The 23248-nt window shown below is 44.0% G+C and overlaps 1 protein-coding gene across 1 annotated transcript; it reads right to left on the reverse strand.

Moving 5' to 3' along the window:
- Nucleotides 1–6611: 6611 nt before the first annotated feature.
- On the reverse strand, nucleotides 6612–13622 carry LOC139175118 (phospholipase A and acyltransferase 3-like). The gene is made up of 5 exons (XM_070766006.1): nucleotides 13440–13622; nucleotides 10870–10972; nucleotides 9533–9801; nucleotides 7337–7696; nucleotides 6612–7286 (listed from the first exon to the last, which is right to left on the reverse strand). The coding sequence occupies exons 1-4, from the start codon at nucleotides 13467–13469 to the stop codon at nucleotides 7640–7642; spliced, it is 459 nt and encodes a 152-aa protein (XP_070622107.1). The 5' UTR covers nucleotides 13470–13622; the 3' UTR covers nucleotides 6612–7286; nucleotides 7337–7639.
- Nucleotides 13623–23248: the final 9626 nt, after the last annotated feature.

The following is a 23248-nucleotide window of genomic DNA, read 5'->3' on the forward strand; positions in this document are numbered from 1 at the left end:
AGGATCACCCAGCTCTCAGAGCCAATGGAATTCTGGGAGTTCTAGTCCCCACACAACCCTAGAGCACCAAGTGGGGTGAACCTTCTCATCATTCAGGCAACGCAGCAATGCTGGCTATCGCTATCGCTCCCGGAGACAGGATTCTCAAGAAATATCTCTAAATCTGTAAAGATGATACTCACTTGATCACTTTTGGGCACGTAGTAGCGGAGGGAGGTGGCAAAATGCTCACAATTGTTGGTGAAGAGTTTAAATGTCATTTTTTTGCCGACTAGCCTGTTTGCGAGGTAGACAATGTCCTCTGAATCCCGGACATGATATTTGGAGTCATACTTGTTGTTCACACGGTAGTGATTGTTCCCTACCACCTCAGATAACTTTTCCTTCTTTACCACTGCTGGGGAAACCCATGAACAAAGGGGAGATGAAACCGGCAAATTCATCTTCAAAGGAAAAGAGACCAATCAGTATGCAGATGATACCCAGCTGTACATGTCAAGTCAACGAAGCAGTGGAAGTGATGTGCCGGTGCCTGGAGGCTGTTGGAGCCTGGATGGGTGTCAACAGACTCAAACTCAACCCTGATAAGATGGAGTGCCTGTGGGTTCTGCCTCCCAAGGACAATTCCATCTGTCCGTCCATCACCCTGTGGGGGGAATTATTGGCCCCCTCAGAGAGGGTGCGCAACTTGGGCGTCCTCCTCGATCCACAGCTCACATTAGAGAACCATCTTTCAGCTGTGGCGAGGGGGACGTTTGCCCAGGTTCGCCTGGTGCACCAGTTGCGGCCCTATCAGGACTGGGACTCACTGCTCACAGTCACTCATGCCCTCATCACCACGAGGCTCGACTACTGTAACGCTCTCTTCATGGGGCTACCTTTGAAGAGTGTTCGGAAACTTCAGATTGTGCAGAATGCAGATACGAGAGCTATGATGGGCTTCCCTAGGTATGCCCATGTTACATCAACACTCCGCAGTTTGAATTGGTTGCCGATCAGTTTCCAGTCACAATTCAAAGTGTTGGTTATGACCTATAACCTATAACCTATGACCCCTTCATGGCATCGGACCAGAATATCTCCAGGACCGCTTTCTGCCGCACAAATCCCAGCCACCGATTAGGTCTCACAAAGTTGGACTTCTCCGGGTCCCAGGGGAAGAGCCTTCTCTGTGGCGACTCCGACTCTCTGGAACCAGCTCCCTTCAGAGATTAGAAGTGCCCCCACCCTCCTTACCTTCCGTAAACTCCTTAAAACTCACCTCTGCCATTAGGCATGGGGGAATTGAGGCATTACCCCGCCTCTCCCCCTGGCCTATACAATTTATGTATGGTTTGTCTGTGTGTATGTCTGGTTTAATAATGGGGTTTTAAAATGTTTTTTAAATCTATTAGATTTGTCATGAATTGTTTTATTGTATGCTGTGAGCCGCCCCGAGTCTACAGAGAAGGGCAGCATACAAATCTAATAAATAAATAAATAAATTTTCTGGCCCCATCCTGCTCTTCGGAACTTCGTAGCAGCTTGACCAGAAGCGAGGGACATGCCTATCCTAAATCCTTGCCCCAAATTAACATTGCAGCTTAGATACAAATTGGGGAAGGGGAGTTGAGGATCTAACCCACCCCAGGTTTCTTACTTCGCCTAGTCATATGGACAACATCGCCGTCACCCACGTAGACTGCCCAGTGTTGGTATCCTAGCCGGAAGATCTCAATCAAGTCCCCAGGCTCCATGTCCACCTACAAGGGAAGGAAGTTCAGTCTCAGTGTAGAGAAAGCAACGGTCTCTCCGTGAGACCCCCCCCTGCCAGAATCTCTAATAAACTGGCGATATGGATTCCAAACCCCAATGGACCATTAAAGCAGAACACTGTCTTGCAAAAAGTTGTGGGGGAAATGTATGTAGTTGATGCAACTACTGTAGAATGAAAAGAACAACGGAATAACAGGGTTGCAAGGGATCTTAGAGGTCTTCTAGTCCAACCTCCCCCCCCCCCCGCTGTTTCAGCAGGTGATCAAATACAGTGGTACCTCTACTTAAGAACTTTTCTAGATAAAAAATGGGTGTTTGAGATTTTTTGCCTCTTCTTAAGAACCATTTTCTACTTAAGAACCCAAGCCTGGAAAAATTTCCCAGGAAATTTGAGAGCAGCACAAAGGCCCGGCCAGTTTCCTTCCATTCCCCCTGGGTTTCTCTCTCTGGCGCAGTGTATGGGAGGCAGCCTCGCACTGAGTGTATTGGAGGCACATGCTCCTCCTTTCCGCCTCAGAGTCCCCCTCCCTTAAGCCTTAAAATTTTGGATTCTTTTTATTCCCCTTACCTCACCTTCTTCCTTCGGCAGCAACTGTCCTCCTCCTCTTCCTCCTCCTCCTCCTCCCACCCAAATTCTTTCCTAATGGGTTTGCACACATTATTTGCTTTTACATTGATTCCTATGGGAAAAATGGCTTCTACTTACAAACTTTTCTACTTAAGAACCTGCTCACGGAACGAATTAAGTTCGTAAGTGGAGGTACCACTGTACCATTTCAGACAAGTGGCTTAGTCCTCCCATGATGGAGCATCAATAACCTCTCGAGGCAGGACGTTCCAGGGGTTGATAGTTCTCACAGTCACATTGTAAGTCTGTAGGGACAAGGTTTGCATCCTTCCACTACCCCCTCCCACCCCCCCATCTTGCCAGAGCAGAGGAAGCTTCTTGGAGGAGAAGCGAAAGCTCTTCAAAAGCAAGAACAAGAAAGTCCAATTGCCTCCTGAAAAAAGCATCCAATTTGGCAACCATGATCTGCATCCCAAAAGTAATGTGATTATTTTTTTAAAGTAATCTATTGAACAGATTTGCACAAACACTTAAAATTCTTCAAAGTACTGTCCTTGGGCCTCTACACATTTTTTCCAGCGACTCTGCCATGACCAGTACGTGTCCTGGAAGGCGTCTTCAGGGACCTCTCGCAAGATCTTCATCACGGCTGATTGGATCTCTTCTATGGACGAAAAACGCACCTTGCCACAATGCGCTATGAGTCCGCAAGTTCCTGGCCAAACACCAGGTGCCAACACTGCCCCCCCCATCCAGCCCCATAGTCCTGACGTCGCCCCAGGAGACTTCTTTTTGTTCCCAACCCTGAAAGGAACCCGTTTTTCATCCATAGAAGAGATCCAATCAGCCGTGACGAAGACCTTGCGAGTGGTCCCCGAAGACGCCTTCCAGGGCCTGTACCGGTCACGGCAGAGTCGCTGGAAAAAAAAGTGCAGAGGCCCAAGGACAGTACTTTGAAGAATTTTAAGTGTTTGTGCAAATCTGTTCAATAAATATCTTTACAAAAAAATAATTGCATTACTTTTGGAATGCACCCTGTACATAAAGATTAAGGAATTGGGGCAAAGGCCACTCTGAAAAATACACATACACACAATATATATATATATCAGAGGTACACACCTTCCAGTTTTCTGTCCTGTTTGTTTGCCTTATTGATGCCAGCTGCAGGGTTGTTGTTCCCGGGAATCCGGAAGAAGCAAATGCCCCAATGATAGAGAGGTTGGGGTTTTTAAAGAGATCACAAAGTTGGGGAGGTAACTTTATAGCAGGAGATAAGGGTTGTAAATGCTCTCTCATGAAACCAAAATCAATACTTAGTTACCATGACAATAATAAAAACAGCATAATATAGTAATAACCGAAACCAATGCTTTCCTAGAATTGGCCCTCTTGACGGTCAAAGTGAAAAGAAAAGGAAAAGCCGACCTGAAAGACTTTTGTACTCCGGTGAAGTCAAGGAAATTCTCCCTTTTTAAAAATTTATTTATTTATTTATTTATTTATTTATTTATTTATTTATTTATTTATCAGATTTGTATGCCCTCCCTCTCCGTAGACTCCAATAACCAAGCCTGGGAATTATTTAATTTAATTCATTAAACTTCTAATCCGCCCAACTCCTCGCAAACCCTGTGTGGGCGTACAATAATAAAAATGGTATTGTTGTGTATAATGCATAGTTGTCAAGCAGTTTCCAGTCAGTAATAAACTTACGAAACAGTTACCGATTGAGAGTCTTATTAGGTATAATATAGTAATAACGATATAAACAATAAGGAGAGGAGTGGCATACAAATCCAATAAATAAATAGGTAGGTAGGTAGGTAGGTAGATTAGGTAGGTAGATAGATAGATTGATTGATTAGGTAGGTAGGTAGATAGATAGATAGATAGATAGATAGATAGATAGATAGATAGATAGATGATAGATAGATAGATAGATAGATAGATAGATAGATAGATAGATAGATAGATAGATGACATAATAAAGCAATAGCAGTCTCAAAAGATTTAAAAACACCAAATAAAACAACCATTCATCAAATATTTGATCTTCTTGGCAGGAGCTAATAAGCCTTGGCCAATGGCCCCAGGCCTGAAACAGAGACATGTTTTCACAGCCTTTCGGAAGGCTTGGAGAGGGGCGGCCGGTACGAGTTGATTTGATTCCATAGAACCAGAGCCACCACAGAGAAGGCCCTCCCACGTGGCCCCACCAAGCAGCGTTGTTTTGCCGAAAGGACCGGGAGAAGCCCGACCCTGTGGGTTCTAGTCGGTCACTGGGAGATACATGGCAGAGGATGGCCCCATAAATATTCTGAGCCAATGCCATCTAGGGCTTTATAGGTGATAACCAACACCTTATATAAACATCTTTCAGCTGTGGCGAGAGGGGCGTTTGCCCAGGTTCACCTGGTGCACCAGTTGCAGCCCTATTTGGACCGGGACTCACTGCTCACAGTCACTCATGCCCTCATCACCTCGAGGTTCGACTACTGTAACGCTCTCTACATGGGGCTACCTTTGAAGAGTGTTCGGAAACTTCAGATCGTGCAGAATGCAGCTGCGAGAGCAGTCATGGGCTTTCCCAAATATGCCCATGTCACACCAACACTCCGCAGTCTGCATTGGTTGTCAATCAGTTTCCGATCACAATTCAAAGTGTTGGTTATGACCTATAAAGGCCTTCATGGCACCGGACCAGATTACCTCAGGGACCACCTTCTGCGGCACGAATCCCAGCGACCAGTTAGGTCCCAAAGAGTGGGCCTTCTCCGGGTCCCGTCGACTAAACAATGTTGTTTAGTGGGACCCAGGGGAAGAGCCTTCTCTGTGGCGTCCCCGACTCCAATGTTGTCAAATGTCTTTATTTTTTCATCTTAGAAACATAGAAGACTGAGGGCAGAAAAAGTCCATCTAGTCTGCCCTTATACTATTTCCTGTATTTTTATCTTAGGATGGATCTATGTTTATCTCAGGCATGTTTCAATTCAGTGACTGTGGATTTACCAACCACGTCTGCCGGAGGTTTGTTCCATTATTTCAGTAAAATAATATTTTCTCATGTTGCTTTTGATCTTTCCCCAAACTAACTTCAGATTGTGTCCCCTTGTTCTTGTCTTCACTTTCCTATTAAGAACACTTCCCTCCTGGAGCTTATTTAACCCTTTCACATATTTAAATGTTTCTATCATGTCCTCCCTTTTCCTTCTGTCCTCCAGACTATACAGATTGAGTTCATTAAGTCTTTCCTGATACGTTTTATGCTTAAGACCTTCCACCATTCTTGTAGCCCGTCTTTGGACCCGTTCAATTTTGTTAATATCTTTTTGTAGCTGAAGGTCTCCAGAACTGGACACAGTATTATTCCAAGTGGGGTCTCACCAGCTCTCTATACAGCGGGATCACAATCTCCCTCTTCCCGCTTGTTATACCTCTAGCTATGCAACCAAGCATCCTACTTGGTCTCCCTACCGCCTGACCCCACTGTTCACCCATTTTGAGACTGTCAGAAATCACTATCCCTAAATCTTATCCTTCTCTTCTGAAATTTCTGCTAGCACAGAACCACCAATACAATACTCAGATTGAGGATTCCTTTTCCCCAAGTGCATTATTTTACATTTGGAAACATTAAACTGCAGTTTCCATTGCTTTGACCACTTATCTAGTAAAGCTAAATCATTTGCTATATTGTAAGTTGAATGCTACCTGTATAGAAGCTTTCCAGGAAACACACAAAATAAATGCATACACATGCTTCAAAGGGCACAATTTCAGTATGCAGGTATTCCTCGAATTATGACAGTCCATTAAAGACCATTCAAAGTTACGACAGCCCTGGAAAAGAAGTAAGTGATGACCCCTTTTCATACTTATTGTCACTGTAGACCTCTTAGGAATGGCTGAGGTTGACAGTAGACAGTCTAAGGTTAAAGTTTTGGGGGTTTGGGGAAGAAACCACAGAGTCGGGTAGTGCAGTCCAAGCATTGACAACTTTGTTACTGAAGTCGTATTTTTTGCAATTGAGTTTGAAGCGATTTCCCTTAAGGTCTGCCAATGAATAGGCATAGCAACTAGGTCAACCAATGGGAGCTAAAACACTTCTGAATCTGTGCAGAGAATCGAAATTGAAACCTAAGCCTGAAGGCTGGGCGTGGCTGAGCCCACTTGTACTCGCAGTCCACTCTGAACTATCCAAATGAAACTAGCTGTTCTCTCCTGCCCGTGTTGTTTACCTGTAATTGCTGCTACTTTAAAGAAGAACTCTGCTACTGGTATTATATTTATTTATTTTATTTTATTGATTTCTGTGTTTTGGTCAAACATGTGCAAGGTATATTGGTATAAACATAAGCAAAGTACAGATTAATGAGGACAAAAGTTCAGTAAGACAGGGATAGTAGGAACAATGGGGCGCTTATGCATCCCCCTTACAGACCTCTTCGGAATGGGGTGAGGTCAACAGTACAAAGTCTAAGGTTAAAGTTTTGGGGGTTTGGGGAAGAAACCACAGAGTCAGGTAGTAAATTCCAGGCAATGACCACTCTGTTTCTGAAGTCGTATTTTCTGCAATCGAGTTTGAATTAAGTTTGTATCTACTGTGTACCCGTGTATTGTTGTAGTTGAATCTGAAGTAGTCATTAACAGGTAGGACATTGTGGCAGAAGGAACTACATAATCAGTTCAAGGGCAACATAGTTCTAATGGGAGCTTAAACATTTGAGTCTGTGCAGAGAATCGAAATTGAAACTTAAGCTTGAAGGCTGGGCGTGGCTCAGCCCACTCTGTGCTCTCAGTCCACTCTGAACTATCAAAATGAAACTAACTGTTCTCTCCTGCCCGTGTTGTTTGCCTGTAATTGCTGCTACTTTAAAGAAGAACTCTGCTAAAATAGTCATTGACAGGTAGGACATTGTGGAAAAAGTAACTACATAATCAGTTCAAGGGCAACGTAGTTCTAATGGAAGCTTAAACGTTTGAGTCTGTGCAGAGAATCGAAATTGAAACTTAAGTTTTCTAAGCCCAAGATTTCAAGTCTGGTGGCCTAAGTTATTCTACTGCGAGCGGAGGAGCGGAGGACTCTTCTCATGAAATATTTTGGGGCTCTCTCGATTGGATTCATGTCCGAAATCCACGCCCACAAAACTGATAGTAAATTTTAAAAAATTGGATTTCATCACGGCTCGCGTCTCAAGGAAAAGAAAACAGACAGAGAGGCAAAGAGGAAGAAAGCCAATTAAAAATATTGCAGATAGCGGATTCTTCGAGAGCGTTTGTTGAAACCAGACTCAAATTCTCCTTGCTTGATCTTCAGAGTAGGAGCGGGACTACAGATGAAGCTATGAATGCCCAACCGGCAAGCCGGGACTGCAAATGAAAGAGAAAGACAATCAGCAAAGATTTTGTCTTTGGGGCAAGAAAAGATCATACAGTGATCCCTCGATTATCGCGAGGGTTCCGTTCCAAGACCCCTCGCGATAATCGATTTTTTGCGATGTAGGGTTGCGGAAGTAAAAACACCATCTGCGCATGCGCACCGTTTTTTTCATGGCCGCGCATGCGCAGATGGTGGAGTTTGCGTGGGCGGCGGGGAAGACCCAGGGAAGGTTCCTTCAGCCGCCCAGCAGCTGATCTGCTCGGTAGCGCAGCAGCAGTGAGCAGACGAAGATCGGGGTTTCCCCGCCGCCCACGCAAAGGGGAAACCCCGATTCGGCTCCTCGCTGCTACCGCGCTGCCGAGCAGATCAGCTGCTGGGCGGCCGAAGGAACCTTCCCTGGGTCTTCCTCGCTGATGCCCCCGCTTGCCTGCCCGCCCGCCAGCAAGAGGGGGAGAGATAGAGAAAGAGAGAGAAGGAAAGAAAGAGATGAGAGAGGGAGGAAGAGAGTGTGAGAGAGGAAGAAGCAAGATAGAGAAAGAGAGAGAGAAAAAAAGATGAGAAAGGAAGGAAGAGAGTGACGTCATCGGGTGGGAAAAATCGCGATATAGCGTTTCGCGAAGAACGAGATCGCGAAAATCGAGGGATCACTGTATTATTTAATCCCGAGAAAGGTCGTGAATTTTCTGTCGTTTGATCAGGTCTCCTCGATATACCATAGAACCTTTTATAGGATCATTGGGACGGAGATCTTGTAAGGAAAATCCACCCCCACTGAATACTGTTTAATTCTATGTATGTATGTCATATGTGTACTTGCATTTTACACACAGGCACACAAAAATATACTGTACATTATGCATTATACAAAGTGTATCTACACGCAAGCACGCACAGCTTTTCTAAAATTATACACATTTAACCTCATTTACTGCGATAGGAAAAACATACTCAGAGCCCAGAAGGAAAAAAAAGAAATAAAGAAAAACAATTCTACAAGTTCTGCGTAACTGACCCTGCCGAAAAAATCCGTGAGGGGGGGATTTTAACAACCAAAAAACCCCAAGATGGCGACTACCTGCAAAGTGCTGGATACTTAGCTTCTGCACATGCTCAGAAGGGAAAAAAATTCAAATAAAAATAATAATAATAAATAATAATTAAAAAATAAGCCGAAAGCAAGATGACGACCGCATGCACATTGCTGGAAATTCAGCTTCTGCACATACTCAGAAGAAAAATAAGAAACTCAAAAAAATTAAAAATTTTAAAAAGTAAAAAAATCAAAAAAAATTCAAAAAAATCAAAACTTCCCAAAAAATTCCCAAAAATTCCAAAAATGCAAAAATAATTTTAAAAATTAAAAAAATTAAAAAATCAAAAATATATTTAAAAGATATTATTATTATTATTATTGTTATTAATTATTATTATTGTTGTTGTTATTATTATTATTATTACTATTATTATTATTATTTATTAGATTTGTATGCCGCCCCTCTGCGGTACCCATGGACCGACATTGACCAAACCGGTTCCATGACATCATCATGACGTCACCAGTGGGATGCTACCAGTTTGGACAAACTGGTCCAAACTGGGAGGAACCCACCTCTGGTTTGGGGGCTAGTTGAACTGCAACTCCCAGAATCCCCCAGCTCTCAAAGCCAACGGAATTCTGGGAGTTCTAGTCCCCACACAACCCTAGAGCACCAAGTGGGTCGAACCTTCACATCATTCAGAAGAACGCAGCAATGCTGGCTATCGCTATCGCTCCCGGAGACAGGATTCACAAGAAATATCTCTAAATCTGCAAAGATGATACTCACTTGATCACTTCGGGGCACATCGTAGCGCAGGTAGTTGGCAAAATGCTCACAGTTGTTGCTGAAGAGTTTATATTCCACCGTTTTGCCTTCCAGTTTGTTTGCGAGAGCGATGATCTGGTCTGGGGTCCGGGGGGGATATTTGGAGTCATGCTTGTTGCTCACACAGTAGCGATCGTTTCCTACCACGTCGCGTAGCTTTTCCTTCTTGATCAATGCTTTGTCGGCCCCAATGCACTTCAAACTGCCAAATCCAGCTCCTGCAACTTCATCTTCAAAGGAAAAGAGATGCGACCCCAGACATTCATGCATGTAGGAGAGACTTCGTGCAGGGTTAAAGTGTAGAGGTTCTCTCAGAACTTTCTATTGCAGGCCAAGTCAGAGGAGGAGGAGGAAGAGGAGGAGGAGGAGGAGGAGAAAGAGAGGAGGAGGAAGAAAAGGAAGAGGGGGGAGGAGAAGGAGGAGGAAGAGAAGGAACAGGAGGAGGAGAAGAAGGAGGAGAAGGAGAAGGAGTAGGAAGAAGAAGAGAAGGAGCAGGAGAGAAGGAGGAGGGGGAGGAGGAGGAGAAGGAAGAGAAGAAGGAGAGGAGCAAGAGGAGGAGGAGGAGAGGAGGAGAACGAGAACGAGTAGGAAGAGAAGGAGCAGGAGGGGGGAGGAGGAGGAGGAGGAGAGGAGGAGGAGAAGAAGGAGGAGAAGGAGAGGAGGAGGAGAAGGAGAGAAGGAGCAGGAGGAGGAGAAGAAGGAGGAGAAGGAAGAGGGGGGAGAAGGAGCAGGAACAGGAGGAGGAGAATGAGGAGGAAGAGGAAGAGAAGGAGCAGGAGGAGAAGGAAGAGAAGGAGAGAAGGAACAGGAGGAGGAGGAGAAGGAGAAGAGGAGGGGGAGAAGGAGGAGGAAGAAGAAGAGAAGGAGCAAGAGAGGAGGAGGGGGAGGAGAAGGAGAGGAGGAGCAAGAGGAGGAGAAGGAGAACGAGTAGGAAGAGAAGGAGCAGGAGGGGAGGAGGAGGAGCAAGAGAAGGAGGAGGAGAGGAGGAGGAGGAGAAGGTGGAGGAGAAGGAGAGAAGGAGGAGGAGGAGAAGGAGAGGAGGAGGAAGTGGGGGAGGAGCAGGAGGAATATTTGGGAACTTTGTTGCTCTCTGAGTTTGGTTGTCTTCTTCCAAACATTTCATGACCCAACTATGTAATATTATCAGTGCTAGAAGGAAATGGAGATTGTGGAAAGGAGGAGGAGGAGGAAAACATCGTAGCAGCTTGGCCTAAATCCTTGCCCCAAATTAATGTTGCAGCTCAGATACAAAGGTTCAGACGGGGAGCTGAGGGTCCAATCTACCCCACGTTTCTTACCTGTCGAAGTTAGATGGATGACGTAGCCCTCACCCACGTAGACTGCCCAGTGTTGGAACACCTTCCGGAAGACTCGAATCAAGTCCCCAGGATCCACATACACCTACAAGGGAACAAAGTCCAGGCTCCAGTGTAGAGAAAGCAACTTGTGAGCCGCCCCGAGTCTTCGGAGAAGGGCGGCATACAAATCTAATTAATAATAATAATAATAACAACAACAACAACAATAACTGTCTCTTGGTGAGACCCCCACCCTGCCAGTATCTCTAATAAACTGGCAATATGGATTCCAAACCCCAAAGGACCGTTAAAGCAGAGGGCAAGTCTACAAGCTCTCTTGCAACAGTGCAGGAAGTTTGGAGGGGGTGGGAGTCATAAAGTTGTGATGCAGCCTACTGTAGAATCAAAACGGAATAACAGGTTTTGGAATAACACGTTTCGGCCTCCAGGAAGGACGTCTTCGTGACGTCAAAGCTCCGCCCATGGAATTCCCTATTGGGATTCCCCACCTCCTTTCCAGCCTCCAGATCGGCCGAAAACGCCGCTGCCGTTCGCAAAAACGGCGCTCCGCCAGCCGGCGCTGCCCAGCTGTAACCTTCTAAAACAGCCGGGCGCTTCTTGGCGGCCTCCGGAACCTGAACCTGAAACCCCCCGGCTTTTTCAGAAGGTGACAGCCGGGCGGCGGCACTTCTCAGCGGCCTCCTGAACCTGAACCCGAAAAGTTCGGGTTTGGGTTCGGGAGAACGCTGAGAAGCCCCCCGGCTATTTTAAAAGGTGACAGTCAGGCGGCAGCACCCAGTGGAGTGCCATTTTGCAATCTGCGGTGGGTTCGTAAGCCGAAAAAAGTTCGTAAGAAGAGGCAAAAAATTTCCGAACCCCGGGTTCGTATCATGAGAGGTTCGTATCACGAGGTACCACTGTATTTTACTAATACAGTGGTACCTCTACCTAAGAACGCCTCTACTTACGAACTTTTCTAGATAAGAACCGGGTGTTCAAGATTTTTTTGCCTCTTCTTAAGAACCATTTTGTACTTAAGAACCCGAACCCGGAAAAATTTCCCAGGCAATTTGAGAGCAGCACGAAGGCCCGGCCAGTTTCTTGCCATTCCCCCTTTAATCCCGGCTTTTCTGGGCTGCCAGAGGAGCCTTTCGGTGGCGCTTAAGGAGGCTTCGGCTGTTAAATCAGTTCTAGGAGGCAGCTTCAGTTCAACAGGTTTCTTTTATTCATCTCAGTCCTACGGAACGCTCTCTACAACAATCAACTCCCAACGAGGGCAACGGCTAATCCGTTGCCCTATTTATACATTTCTATTTAGGCGGGAACATTTTTAGACAACCGTTTAATTTTGGCGGTACTTTTAATTCAAGCCGCATCTTAACCAATCAGCGATTTTACTGCTTATTTCTTTTCCGGACATCACATTGGCAATCCAGAGCGAACGAAGCAATTTCCTTTGTCTGTGCCTACCGTCCCTGTCCTAATGTCTTTTTTATCTTTTCTATCTATACTTTATACTTATGTTAAAACAAAGCCCTACATGGCAATGGACCAGATTATCTCCGGAACCGCCTGTTACCGCACGAATCCCAGCAACCGATAAGGTCCCACAGAGTTGGCCTCCTCCAGGTCCCGTCGACTAAACAATGTCGTTTGGCGGGCCCCAGGGGAAGAGCCTTCTCTGTGGGGGCCCCGGCCCTCTGGAACCAACTCCCCCCCGGAGGTTAGAACTGCCCCCACCCTCCCTGTCTTTCGTAAACTACTCAAGACTCATTTATACCGCCAGGCATGGGGGAGTTGAGATAGCTCTTCCCCCTAGGCCATTACAAGTTATGCATGGTATGTTTGGTTTTATAATAAGGGTTTTTAGTTGTTTTTATTATTGGATTGTACAGTACATAGAAACAGAAACATAGAAGTCTGACGGCAGAAAAAGACCTCATGGTCCATCTAGTCTGCCCTTATACTATTTTCTGTATTTTATCTTAGGAGGGATATATGTTTATACCAGGCATGTTTAAATTCAGTTACTGTGGATTTATCTACCACTTCTGCTGGAAGTTTGTTCCAAGGATCTACTACTCTTTCAGTAAAATAATATTTTCTCATGTTGCTTTTGATCTTTCCCCCAGCTAACTTCAGATTGTGTCCCCTTGTTCTTACGTTCACTTTCCTATTAAAAACACTTCCCTCCTGGACCTTATTTAGCCCTTTAATGTATGTATGTAGGTGTGTATATGTGTACATATCAGTATATATGTATATATACTGACATGTATATATAAATAAACATGTTGTGTTTATTATTGTTGTTACCCGCCCTGAGTCTGCGGAGAGGGGCGGCATACAAATCCAATAAATTATTATTATTATTATTATTATTATTATTATTATTATTATTATTATTATACTACAATACTATATTTGCATGACATAGAAATAAATAGAATCTAGTACCCAAGGGGGGGGAGGGTGTTATAACAAAGGAGCCCAACATATACACACTCACACAATGCACAATGCACACAATTTCCTCTTCAAATGCTTTTTGCTTTCGCTCTCCGTCTTACCTCCTCAGTGCACGAAGCAAAGCTAGTCATGTTGAGGCTGGCCCGCAGTATTGTTCTTTCAGAAATCTGGAAGAAGGGAATCCCCAAATGATGAGAGAAGCTGGGGAGTTTTCAATAGATCCCCGAGCAGGATCTCTTTGAGGGGGTTGATCCCTGTCTGAAGGCAACTAACAGCATGCATCCAAAGCGAAAGTCCCACGAATTTAAAGGATAAATGCTATCCCGCGCAAAATCGACGGTTGGTATCAATTTTCCAGAAATGAACCTCTTGACCGTCAACGTTTAGAAAAAGGGAGGAAGGAAGCCGAGCCCAAAGACTTTATGACCACTGTTATCAAGCCAGTGTAGAAGTTGGCAATATGCCACACGACAGAAGGCCAGTTGGGAACTTGGGAAGGGTGATTTATTTTCCTTTTTTTCCTTTTTATTTTATTGATTTATATATACATTGCTAAAATAAATAAATAAAGGGAACACTTAAAGGACACAATATAACTCCAAGTAAATCAAACTTCTGTGAAATCCAACTGTCCACTTAGGAGCCCCCGGCCCTCTGGAACCAACTCCCCCCCAGAGATTAGAATTGCCCCTACCCTCCTTGCCTTTCGTAAGCTACTTAAAACCCAACTCTGCCGCCAGGCATGGGGGAATTAAGACTTCTTCTCCCCCTAGGCCGTTACAATTGTATGCATGGTACGTTTGTATGTATGTTGGTTTTGTATATTAAGGGGTTTTTAATTCGCTTTTAGTATTGGATTATTATTGTACACTGTCTATGATTGCTGTTAGCCGCCCCGAGTCTTCGGAGAGGGGCGGCATATAAATCCAATAAAACTTGAAGCAACACTGACGGACACTCAATTTCACACACTGTTGTGCACATTCAACTTTGTACAGAGCAAAGTATTCAATGAGAATATTTCATTCATTCAGATCTAGGATGGGTTCTTTTGAGTGTTCCCTTTATTTTTTTGAGCAGTGTATATTAAAAACAGTACCCCAAAAAAATAGAAGAAACATAACAATAACAGGACTAACAAAACTAAAAGGTGCTATTGCTAACATGTTGTAAGCCGCCCTGAGTCTAAGGAGAAGGGCGGCATAAAAATTGAATGAATGAATGAATGAATGAATGAATGAATGAATGAATGAATGAATGAATGAATAAATAAATAAAACAAATAAAAGGAGTTTTTATGCATATGCTCTGGGAATGTGTTGAAGTTCAAACACTTTGGAAGGAAGTACAGAATGAAATTAACAATATGCTAAACATTAATTGGATAATCACGAAAGAATCAGCAACACTAGTTAAACATGGGGAATTACGAGAGTTTAAAGAAATCAAAACAGCAGCTTTGGAAAGCGCTCAAGCAGTAGTGGTACTAGGGTGGAAGGACAGCAATAAATGGACAATCCAGAATTGGTACTGGTACATGGTGGACCACATCCACTTCGAAATTATGGAAATAAGATTAAATAACTTTGATGAAAATAAATTGGAGAAGCTGATGGCACGATGGAATAAGGTGAAAGATTATATCTTAAGTAGAATTCATGACGACAATGTGAAAAATAAATTCCAATCACTTTTTGTATGTAAAGAAATGTAAACCGGAGCCAAGGAAGAAATTGAAATTTATTGTAAATAATTTAACCCCCTAAATGGTGGAGGGGTTTATTGGTGTTGGGCACTCTTTCTTTAAGATTTTTTTGTTTGTTGAAACAAAAATTTAATATTTTTTTTTTATTAAACAGATCTAGGATGGGTTCTTTGAGTGTTCCCTTTATTTTTTTGAGCAGTGTATATTAAAAATAGTACCCCCAAAAAATAGAAACAAAACAATAACAACACTAACATAACTAAAAAGTGCTATTGCTAACATGTTGTAAGCCGCCCTGAGTCTAAGGAGAAGGGCAGCATAAAAATTGAATGAATTAATAAATGAATGAATGAATGAATAAAATAAATAAAAAAATAAAAAAAAAACATTACATCGCACCATTTTTACAGTTCTTTCTATCGACATATTGATTACTATGGTTATTTGTCTTATTTATATTCTAGTTACTATAATCATTTTTGAAATGGCTAAATTGATATAAATCATATTTTCTATTCATCACCATTTTAAAGTTTATTAATTAACAATAATTATAATAATAACAACAGCAGTGTTAGAAAGGACCGTGAAGGTCTTCCATTCCAACCCCCTGCTTGGGCAGGAGACCCTAAACACTACTTCAGACAAATGGTTATCCAACATCTTCTTAAAAACGTCCAGTGTTGGAGCGATCCATAACTTCTGGAGGCAAGCTGTTCCACTGGTTAATTGTTCTGTTAGGAATTTTCTCCTTAGTTCTAGGTTGCTTCTCTTCTTGTTTAGTTTTCACCCATCGTTTCTTGCCCTGCCCTCCGGTGCTTTGGAGAATAGGTTGACTACTTCTTTGTGGCAACCCCTGAGATATTTGGTAGACTACTATCCTCTCTCCTCTACTGTGCCCAGTTCCTGCAACTGTTCTTCATGTTTTAACCTCCAGTCCCCTAGTCCTCTTTGTCGCTCTTCTCTGCAGTTTTTGTAGAATCTCAACATCCTTGCAAAACTGAAGGCCTTACCAAGGCCTTATAAAGTGGTATTAATACTTGACGTGATTGAACAAATTCAGTATCATAACTTTTATAATTGATTAATATAATGAATAGACCCTAGTTTATTGAAATCTACAAAATATACCCGATTAAGGCTGCCCAGCAAAAAGCTAGGGCCAAAACTCTTAGGGCCCTTCCCCATAGTCACGGTACAGCCTGCATATTGGGGAATGTATATTGGGGAATGTGATTAAGGCCACAGGGGGAGAAATTTTTACTACTACATTGTGGGTGTGGCTTGACAATCATGTGACCGGGGGTGGCTTAAAAGGTCATGTGACTGGCTTAAAGGTGGCCAACTTGACTCAATTTCCCTTAACGTCCAAAATACACTATTTATTTTATTTATTTATTTTGTCCAATACACAATGAGGGTTTTAGTGGGTATATATCTATATACACATAGTAAAATACACGATGAAGGTTATAGAGGAGATACTCATAGTAAAATATACCTAACAAAGAATAGAAGAGAAGATATAGTAATAGAATATATCAATGAAAGAATAGAAGAAGAGATATAGGAATAGAAGAAAGGTAGAGGAGATATAGGAGAGCAATAGGACAGGGGACGGAAGGCACTCTAGTGCACTTGGACTCGCCCCTTACTGACCTCTTAGGAATCTGGAGAGGTCAACCGTAGATAATCTAAGGGTAAAGTGTTGGGGGTTTGGGGATGACACTATGGAGTCCGGTAATGAGTTCCACGCTTCGACAACTCGGTTACTGAAGTCATATTTTTTACAGTCAAGTTTGGAGCGGTTAATATGAAGTTTAAATCTGTTGTGTGCTCTTGTGTTGTTGTGGTTGAAGCTGAAGTAGTCGCCGACAGGCAGGACGTTGCAGCATAGGATCTTGTGGGCAATACTTAGATCTTGTTTAAGGCGTCTTAGTTCTAAACTTTCTAGGCCCAGGATTTAAAGTCTAGCCTCGGTATTCTAGGTATATATGCCATATGTGTACATACGTTACGCACAGGCACACAAAATAGACATTATCTATTATACAAAGTGTATATATATACACACACATACGCACAGCTCTTCTAAAGCTTTAGACATTCAACCTCATTTATTGCGATAGGAAAAACATACCCAGAGCTCAGAAGGGGGGGGGGGGGGAGAGAAAAAGTTCAATTTTTCTACCGATTCTGCATACCTGCCCAAGATCTTTCTACCGGTTATTTATTTATTCATTTCTCCAATACACAATCCATATGGAAGAGAATAGACATGAAGTAATATATATAAAGATAATATATAAAAATAGAGGAGAAGACATATGAAGGGAAGAAAATATATATGATATATGAGATAAAGGAAAGACAATTGGACAGGGGACGAAAGGCACACCAGTGCACTTATGTACGCCCCTTACTGGCCTCTTAGGAACCTGGAGAGGTCAATCGTGGAGAGACTAAGGGAGAAGTGTTGGGGGTTAGGGGTTGACACTATGGAGTCCGGTAATGAGTTCCACGCTTCGACAACTCGATTGCTAAAGTCATATTTTTTACAGTCAAGTTTGGAGCGGTTAATATTAAGTTTGAATCTGTTGCGTGCTCTTGTGTTGTTGCGATTGAAGCTGAAGTAGTCATTGACCGGTAGGACGTTGCAGCATATGATCTTGTGGGCAATACTTAGATCGTGTTTTAGGCGCTGGTTCTGTGCACCTGACTGTATCCGTAGGAGCCCCATCACTGGTATGGGGTGAGAAAAATCTTAAGACTCCCGAGTATTTAGAGGGCCATTACAATACCTCATTCATTGGAAGCGGTATACTTTGTCCGAATCCACATGGTTAAAAAGTTGGAAAGTGAAAGCAGACAGATTAAACAATTCCATCATAAACATCCAGATAAGTCCAAATCCTTTGGGGGAGGGAGGGAGGGATGGTTAAACCGATTACCCCCTTGTGGTCTCTTTTTTCCAGTGCTGCTGTAACTTTGAAGTGTCACTAGGACTATTCTGGGTATTTATTTATTTTTATTTATTTATTTATTTATTTATTTTGTCCAATACACAATGAAGGTTTTAGTGGGTATATATCTATATACACATAGTAAAATACATGATGAAGGTTATAGAGGAGATACTCATAGTAAAATATATCTATGAAAGAAAAGAAGGTATATTAATAGAACATATCAATGAAAGAATAGAAGAAGAGATATAGGAATGGAAGAAAGGTATAGGAGATATAGGAGAGCAATAGGACATAAATAAACAAACAAACAAACAAACAAATAAATATTGCCAGAGAAGAAGCTATGTGTCAGGGTAGCTTCCACTCAGAATTTAAGAAAAGCAAAACTCGGAGTCCATCTTGTACTTCAAATCAGAAGTGAACGCATCAGAAGCAAAGCAAAGTTTGGGGGGATAGGCGCGATAGTGGCCCATAACAAAGAAATCCCAATTGCCCCCCCTTGGCAAGACAACCAATCCCCACTGTCAATATTTGTCGGGTTGCGTCATGCTTTTGGAAGGCACGCCGCTAATGTACCCCTTATCACCTCTTTTCAGGAGAAACGAAACGCCCTTGGGCCTCTCCAGCAAACTTCCCCCCTCCCAAAACACAAACACCTACCCCCACCCCCAAGTTTCTTTCTTTCTTTTTAATTTATAAATAGTTAAAAATGCGGGGAGGGGAAGGAAGATGGGAGGAAGGGGGTGAAAAGGGGAGAGGTATACAATAAAGGCAAATCTTATGTTATACACAAGTGTTCGGAAACTTCAGATCGTGCAGAATGCAGCTGCGAGAGCAATCATAGGCTTCCCTAGGTATGCCCATGTTACACCAATACTCTGCAGTTTGCATTGGTTGCCGATCAGTTTCCTGTCACCATTCAAAGTGTTGGTTATGACCTATAAAGCCCTTCATGGCATCGGACCAGAATATCTCCGGGACCGCCTTCTGCCGCACGAATCCCAGCGACTGGTTAGGTCCCACAGAGTTGGCCTTCTCCGGGTCACGTCGACGAAACAATGTTGTCTGGCGGGACCCAGGGGAAGAGCCTTCTCCATGGCAGCCCTGACCCTCTGGAATCAACTCCCCCCAGAGATTAGGATTGCCCCCACCCTGCTTGCCTTTCGTAAACTCCTTAAAACCCACCTCTGTCGTCAGGCATGGGGGAATGGATTCCCCTGGGCCGTTTCCGTTTTATGTATGGTTTGTAAGAGGTGTATGATTGTTTTTTATATTAAGGGTTTTAAGCTGTTTTAATTATTGGATTTGTGCTGTTTTTGTTGTTGTGAGCCGCCCCGAGTCTTCGGGGAGGGGCAGCATACAAATCTAATAAATTATTATTATTATTATTATTATTATTATTATTATTATTATTATTATTATTAAAATAATAATAATAATATTATTATCATTCATAATGCTACTACTACTAATAATAATAATGATGATGATGATGATTATGATGATAATGATGATGATGATGATATATATCAGCGTATTATAACAGCAATTATATATATTTGTACATGACAGAAAGTAAAAGGCAGGTGTACAAAATATACGGCAAGTAGGTAAAATCATAAGAGGAAAGAGAAAAGAAAGGAAGAAAAGAAAGTGTGGGAAATTTAAGGAAAGGTAGGAAAGGAAAGAGAGAGACGGATATATCTGCAACTTGGCAGGCATTTTCAAAGTGTACGACTTTATGGTCTAAAGAAGTGGTAGGTGTATATGGTAAAAATTAGTAAATCAAATACAGTGATACCTTGTCTTACAAACTTAATTGGTTCCGGGACGAGGTTCTCAAGGTGAAAAGTTTGTAAGACGAAACAATATTTCCCATAGGAATCAATGGAAAAGCGATTGATGCGTGCAAGCCCAAAACTCACCCCTTTTGCCAGCCGAAGCGCCCGTTTTTGCGCTGCTGGGATTCCCCTGAGGCACCCCTCCATGGGAAACCCCACCTCTGGACTTCTGTGTTTTTGCAATGCTGCAGGGGAATCACAGCAGGGAAATCCCAGCATCGCAAAAACGAGCGCTTTGCTGGCAACGGAAGTCCGGAGGTGGGGTTTCCCAGCGAAGGGAGCATCAATGAAATCGCAGCATCACCAAAACACCAAAGTCCTCGAAACCCCACCTCCGGACCTCTGTGTTTTTGGGATGCTGTAATTTCACTGAGGCTCCCCTCGCTGGGAAACCCCACCTCCGGACTTCCGTTGCCAGCAAAGCGCTCGTTTTTGCTCTGCTGGGGTTTCCCTGCTGGGATTCCCCTGCAGCATCACAACAACACGGAAATCCGGAGGTGGGGTTTCCCATGGAGGGGAGCCTCAGGACAATCCCAGCAGCGCAAAAACGGGTGCTTCGCTGGCAACGGAAGTCCGGAGGCGGGGCATCCCAGGGGCGGCGTCTTGGGTTTGTAAGTTGAAAATAGTTTGGAAGAAGAGGCAAAAAAATCTTAAACCCCGGGTTTGTATCTCGAAAATTTTGTATGATGAGGCGTTTGTAAGACGAGGTATCACTGTATAAAATTATTTTTATTTATTTATTTATTTATTTATTTTTATTTATTTATTCATTTGTCCAATACACAAATACATAGGAAGAAAAATAGACATGTAGTAATATATATAAGGGTAAAAGTGAACTTAGAGGAGAGGATATATGAAAGAAAGAAAATATTTATTTATTTATTTATTTATTTATTTATTACTTAGATTTGTATGCCGCCCCTCTCCGAAGACTCGGGGCGGCTCACAACACGTGGAAACAAATCATAAATAATCTGACAATTTAAAATATTAAAGATTTAAAAAAGACCCCATATACTAACAGACATACACACAAGCATACCATATATAAATTAAACATGCCCAGGGGGAAGATGTTTCAGTTCCCCCATGCCTGACGGCAAAGGTGGGTTTTAAGGAGTTTACGGAAGGCAGGAAGAGTAGGGGCAGTTCTAATCTCCGGGGGGAGTTGGTTCCAGAGGGGCCGGTGCCGCCACAGAGAAGGCTCTTTCCTGGGGCCCGCCAACCGACATTGTTTAGTTGACGGGACCCCGGAGAAGGCCCACTCTGTGGGACCTAATCGGTCGCTGGGATTCGTGCGGCAGGAGGCGGTCTCGGAGATATTCTGGTCCAATGCCATGAAGGGCTTTAAAGGTCATAAACCAACACTTTGAATTGTGACCGGAAACTGATCGGCAGCCAATGCAGAATGCAGAGGTGGTGGTGAAACATGGGCATACCTAGATAAGCCCATGACTGCTCTCGCAGCTGCATTCTGCACGATCTGAAGTTTCCGAACACTTTTCAAAGGTAGCCCCATGTAGAGAGCATTACAGTAGTCGAGCCTCGAAGGTGATGAGGGGCATGAGTGACTGTGAGCAATGAGTCCCGGTCCAGATAGGGCCGCAACTGGGTGCACCAGGCGAAACTGGGCAAACGCCCCCCTCGCCACAGCTGAGAGATGTTTTTCTAATGTGAGCTGTGGATCGAGGAGGACGCCCAAGTTGCGGACCCTCTCTGAGGGGGTCAATAATTCCCCCCCCCAGGGTGGATGGACGGACAGATGGGATTGTCCTTGGGAGGCAAAACCCACAGCCACTCCGTCTTATCCGGGTTGAGCTTGAGTCTGTTGACACCCATCCAGGCCCCCAACAGCCTCCAGGCACCGGCACATCACTTCCACCGCTTCGTTGACTGGGCATGGGGTGGAGATGTAAAGCTGGGTATCATCCGCATATTGATGATACCTCACTCCATGTCCCTTGGATGATCTCGCCCAGCAGTTTCATGTAGATGTTGAATAGCAGGGGGGAGAGGACCGACCCGAGGCACCCCACAAGGGAGAAACCTAGGAGTCGACCTCTGACCCCCCACTAACACCGACTGCGAACCGGCCAGAGAGGTAGGAGGAGAACCACTGAAGGACAGTGCCTCCCACCCCCAACCCCTCCAGCCGGTGCAGAAGGATACCATGGTCGATGGTATCGAAAGCCGCTGTGAGAGGTCAAGGGAGCACCAGGACAGAGGATAAACCCCTGTCCCGGGCCCGCCAGAGATCATCCATCAACGCGACCAAAGCGGTTTCCGGGCTGTAACCCGGGCCTGAAACCCGACTGCTGGGGACCTAGATAATCGGCTTCTTCCAAGGACCGCTGGAGCTGGAGTGCCACCCACCTTCTCGACAACCTTCCCCATAAAGGGAAGGTTGGAGACTGGACGATAGTTGTTGAGCACAGCTGGGTCCAGGGGAGGGCTTCTTGAGGAGGGGGCGCACGAGCGCTTCTTTATAGAGTGATGGAAAAACTCCCCTCCCCAAGGAAGCGTTGGTAATCTCCTGGGGCCCAGCTCCGCGTCACCTCCCTGCTGGCCGAAACCAACCAGGAGGGACACGGATCCAGTAAACAGGTGGCGGAACTCACAGCTCCAATGGCCTTGTCCACTTCATCAGGTGTCACCAGATCAAAACTCTTCCCAGACGGCGGTGGACAAGTACGTGCCCCAGTCACCTCGACTGACTCGTTGTCAGTCGACTCTGTTTCACAATTGGAGTCGAGGTTGGCCCGGATCCGAGCGACTTTATCAGCGAAAAACGTTGTTAAAATCCTCAGCACTACTCTGCTGATAAGTGAGAGAAAGGAAAGACAATTGGACAGGGGACGAAAGGCACACCAGTGCACTTATGTACGTCCCTTGTTTATTTATTATTTATTATTATTTATTTATTATTGTTTATTTATTAGATTTGTATGTCGCCCCTCTCCAGAGACTCGGGGTGGTTCACAACAACAAAACAGTACAAATCCAATGGTTAAAACAATTTTAAACCCTTAATATAAAAAACAACCATACATCTCATACAAACCATAATTCTTGAACGCCCGGTTCTTATCTAGAAATGTTCTTAAGTAGAGGTGTTCTTAAGTAGAGGGACCACTGTAAATTTAAAATTACAATCTAAAAATCTAAAAACAATCATACCGATTCAATCCTGCAACCTGTATCTATTTCGTTGGGCGACATAGGTGGTTACGGAAGGCAAGGAGGGTAGGGGCAGTGCGAATCTCCGGGGGGGGGGAGCCGATTTTGCAGTATCCTTCCCCTGCCGCGCCCACCAATTCACACCCCCACCCACTGTTCTGTCTGGGTCCCTCCAGAAGCCAACACCAACCAAAAAGAGAAGCCAGACACACTGG

The sequence above is a fragment of the Erythrolamprus reginae genome, chromosome 13 (genome assembly GCF_031021105.1).
Source record: "Erythrolamprus reginae isolate rEryReg1 chromosome 13, rEryReg1.hap1, whole genome shotgun sequence".
In the NCBI taxonomy this organism is placed as follows: Eukaryota; Metazoa; Chordata; class Lepidosauria; order Squamata; family Dipsadidae; genus Erythrolamprus; species Erythrolamprus reginae.

Bases quoted from the DNA above. Each gene is read 5' to 3' on its own strand.
- LOC139175118 (XM_070766006.1), bottom strand. From the start codon at position 13,469: ATGACTAGCTTTGCTTCGTGCACTGAGGAG. The intron at 9,802-10,869 runs GTAAGAAACGTG...TTTCCTTTGAAG, and splicing joins CATCCATCTAACTTCGACAG to ATGAAGTTGCAGGAGCTGGA. The intron at 7,697-9,532 runs GTGAGTATCATC...TTTCATTTGCAG, and splicing joins ATGTGCCCCGAAGTGATCAA to TCCCGGCTTGCCGGTTGGGC.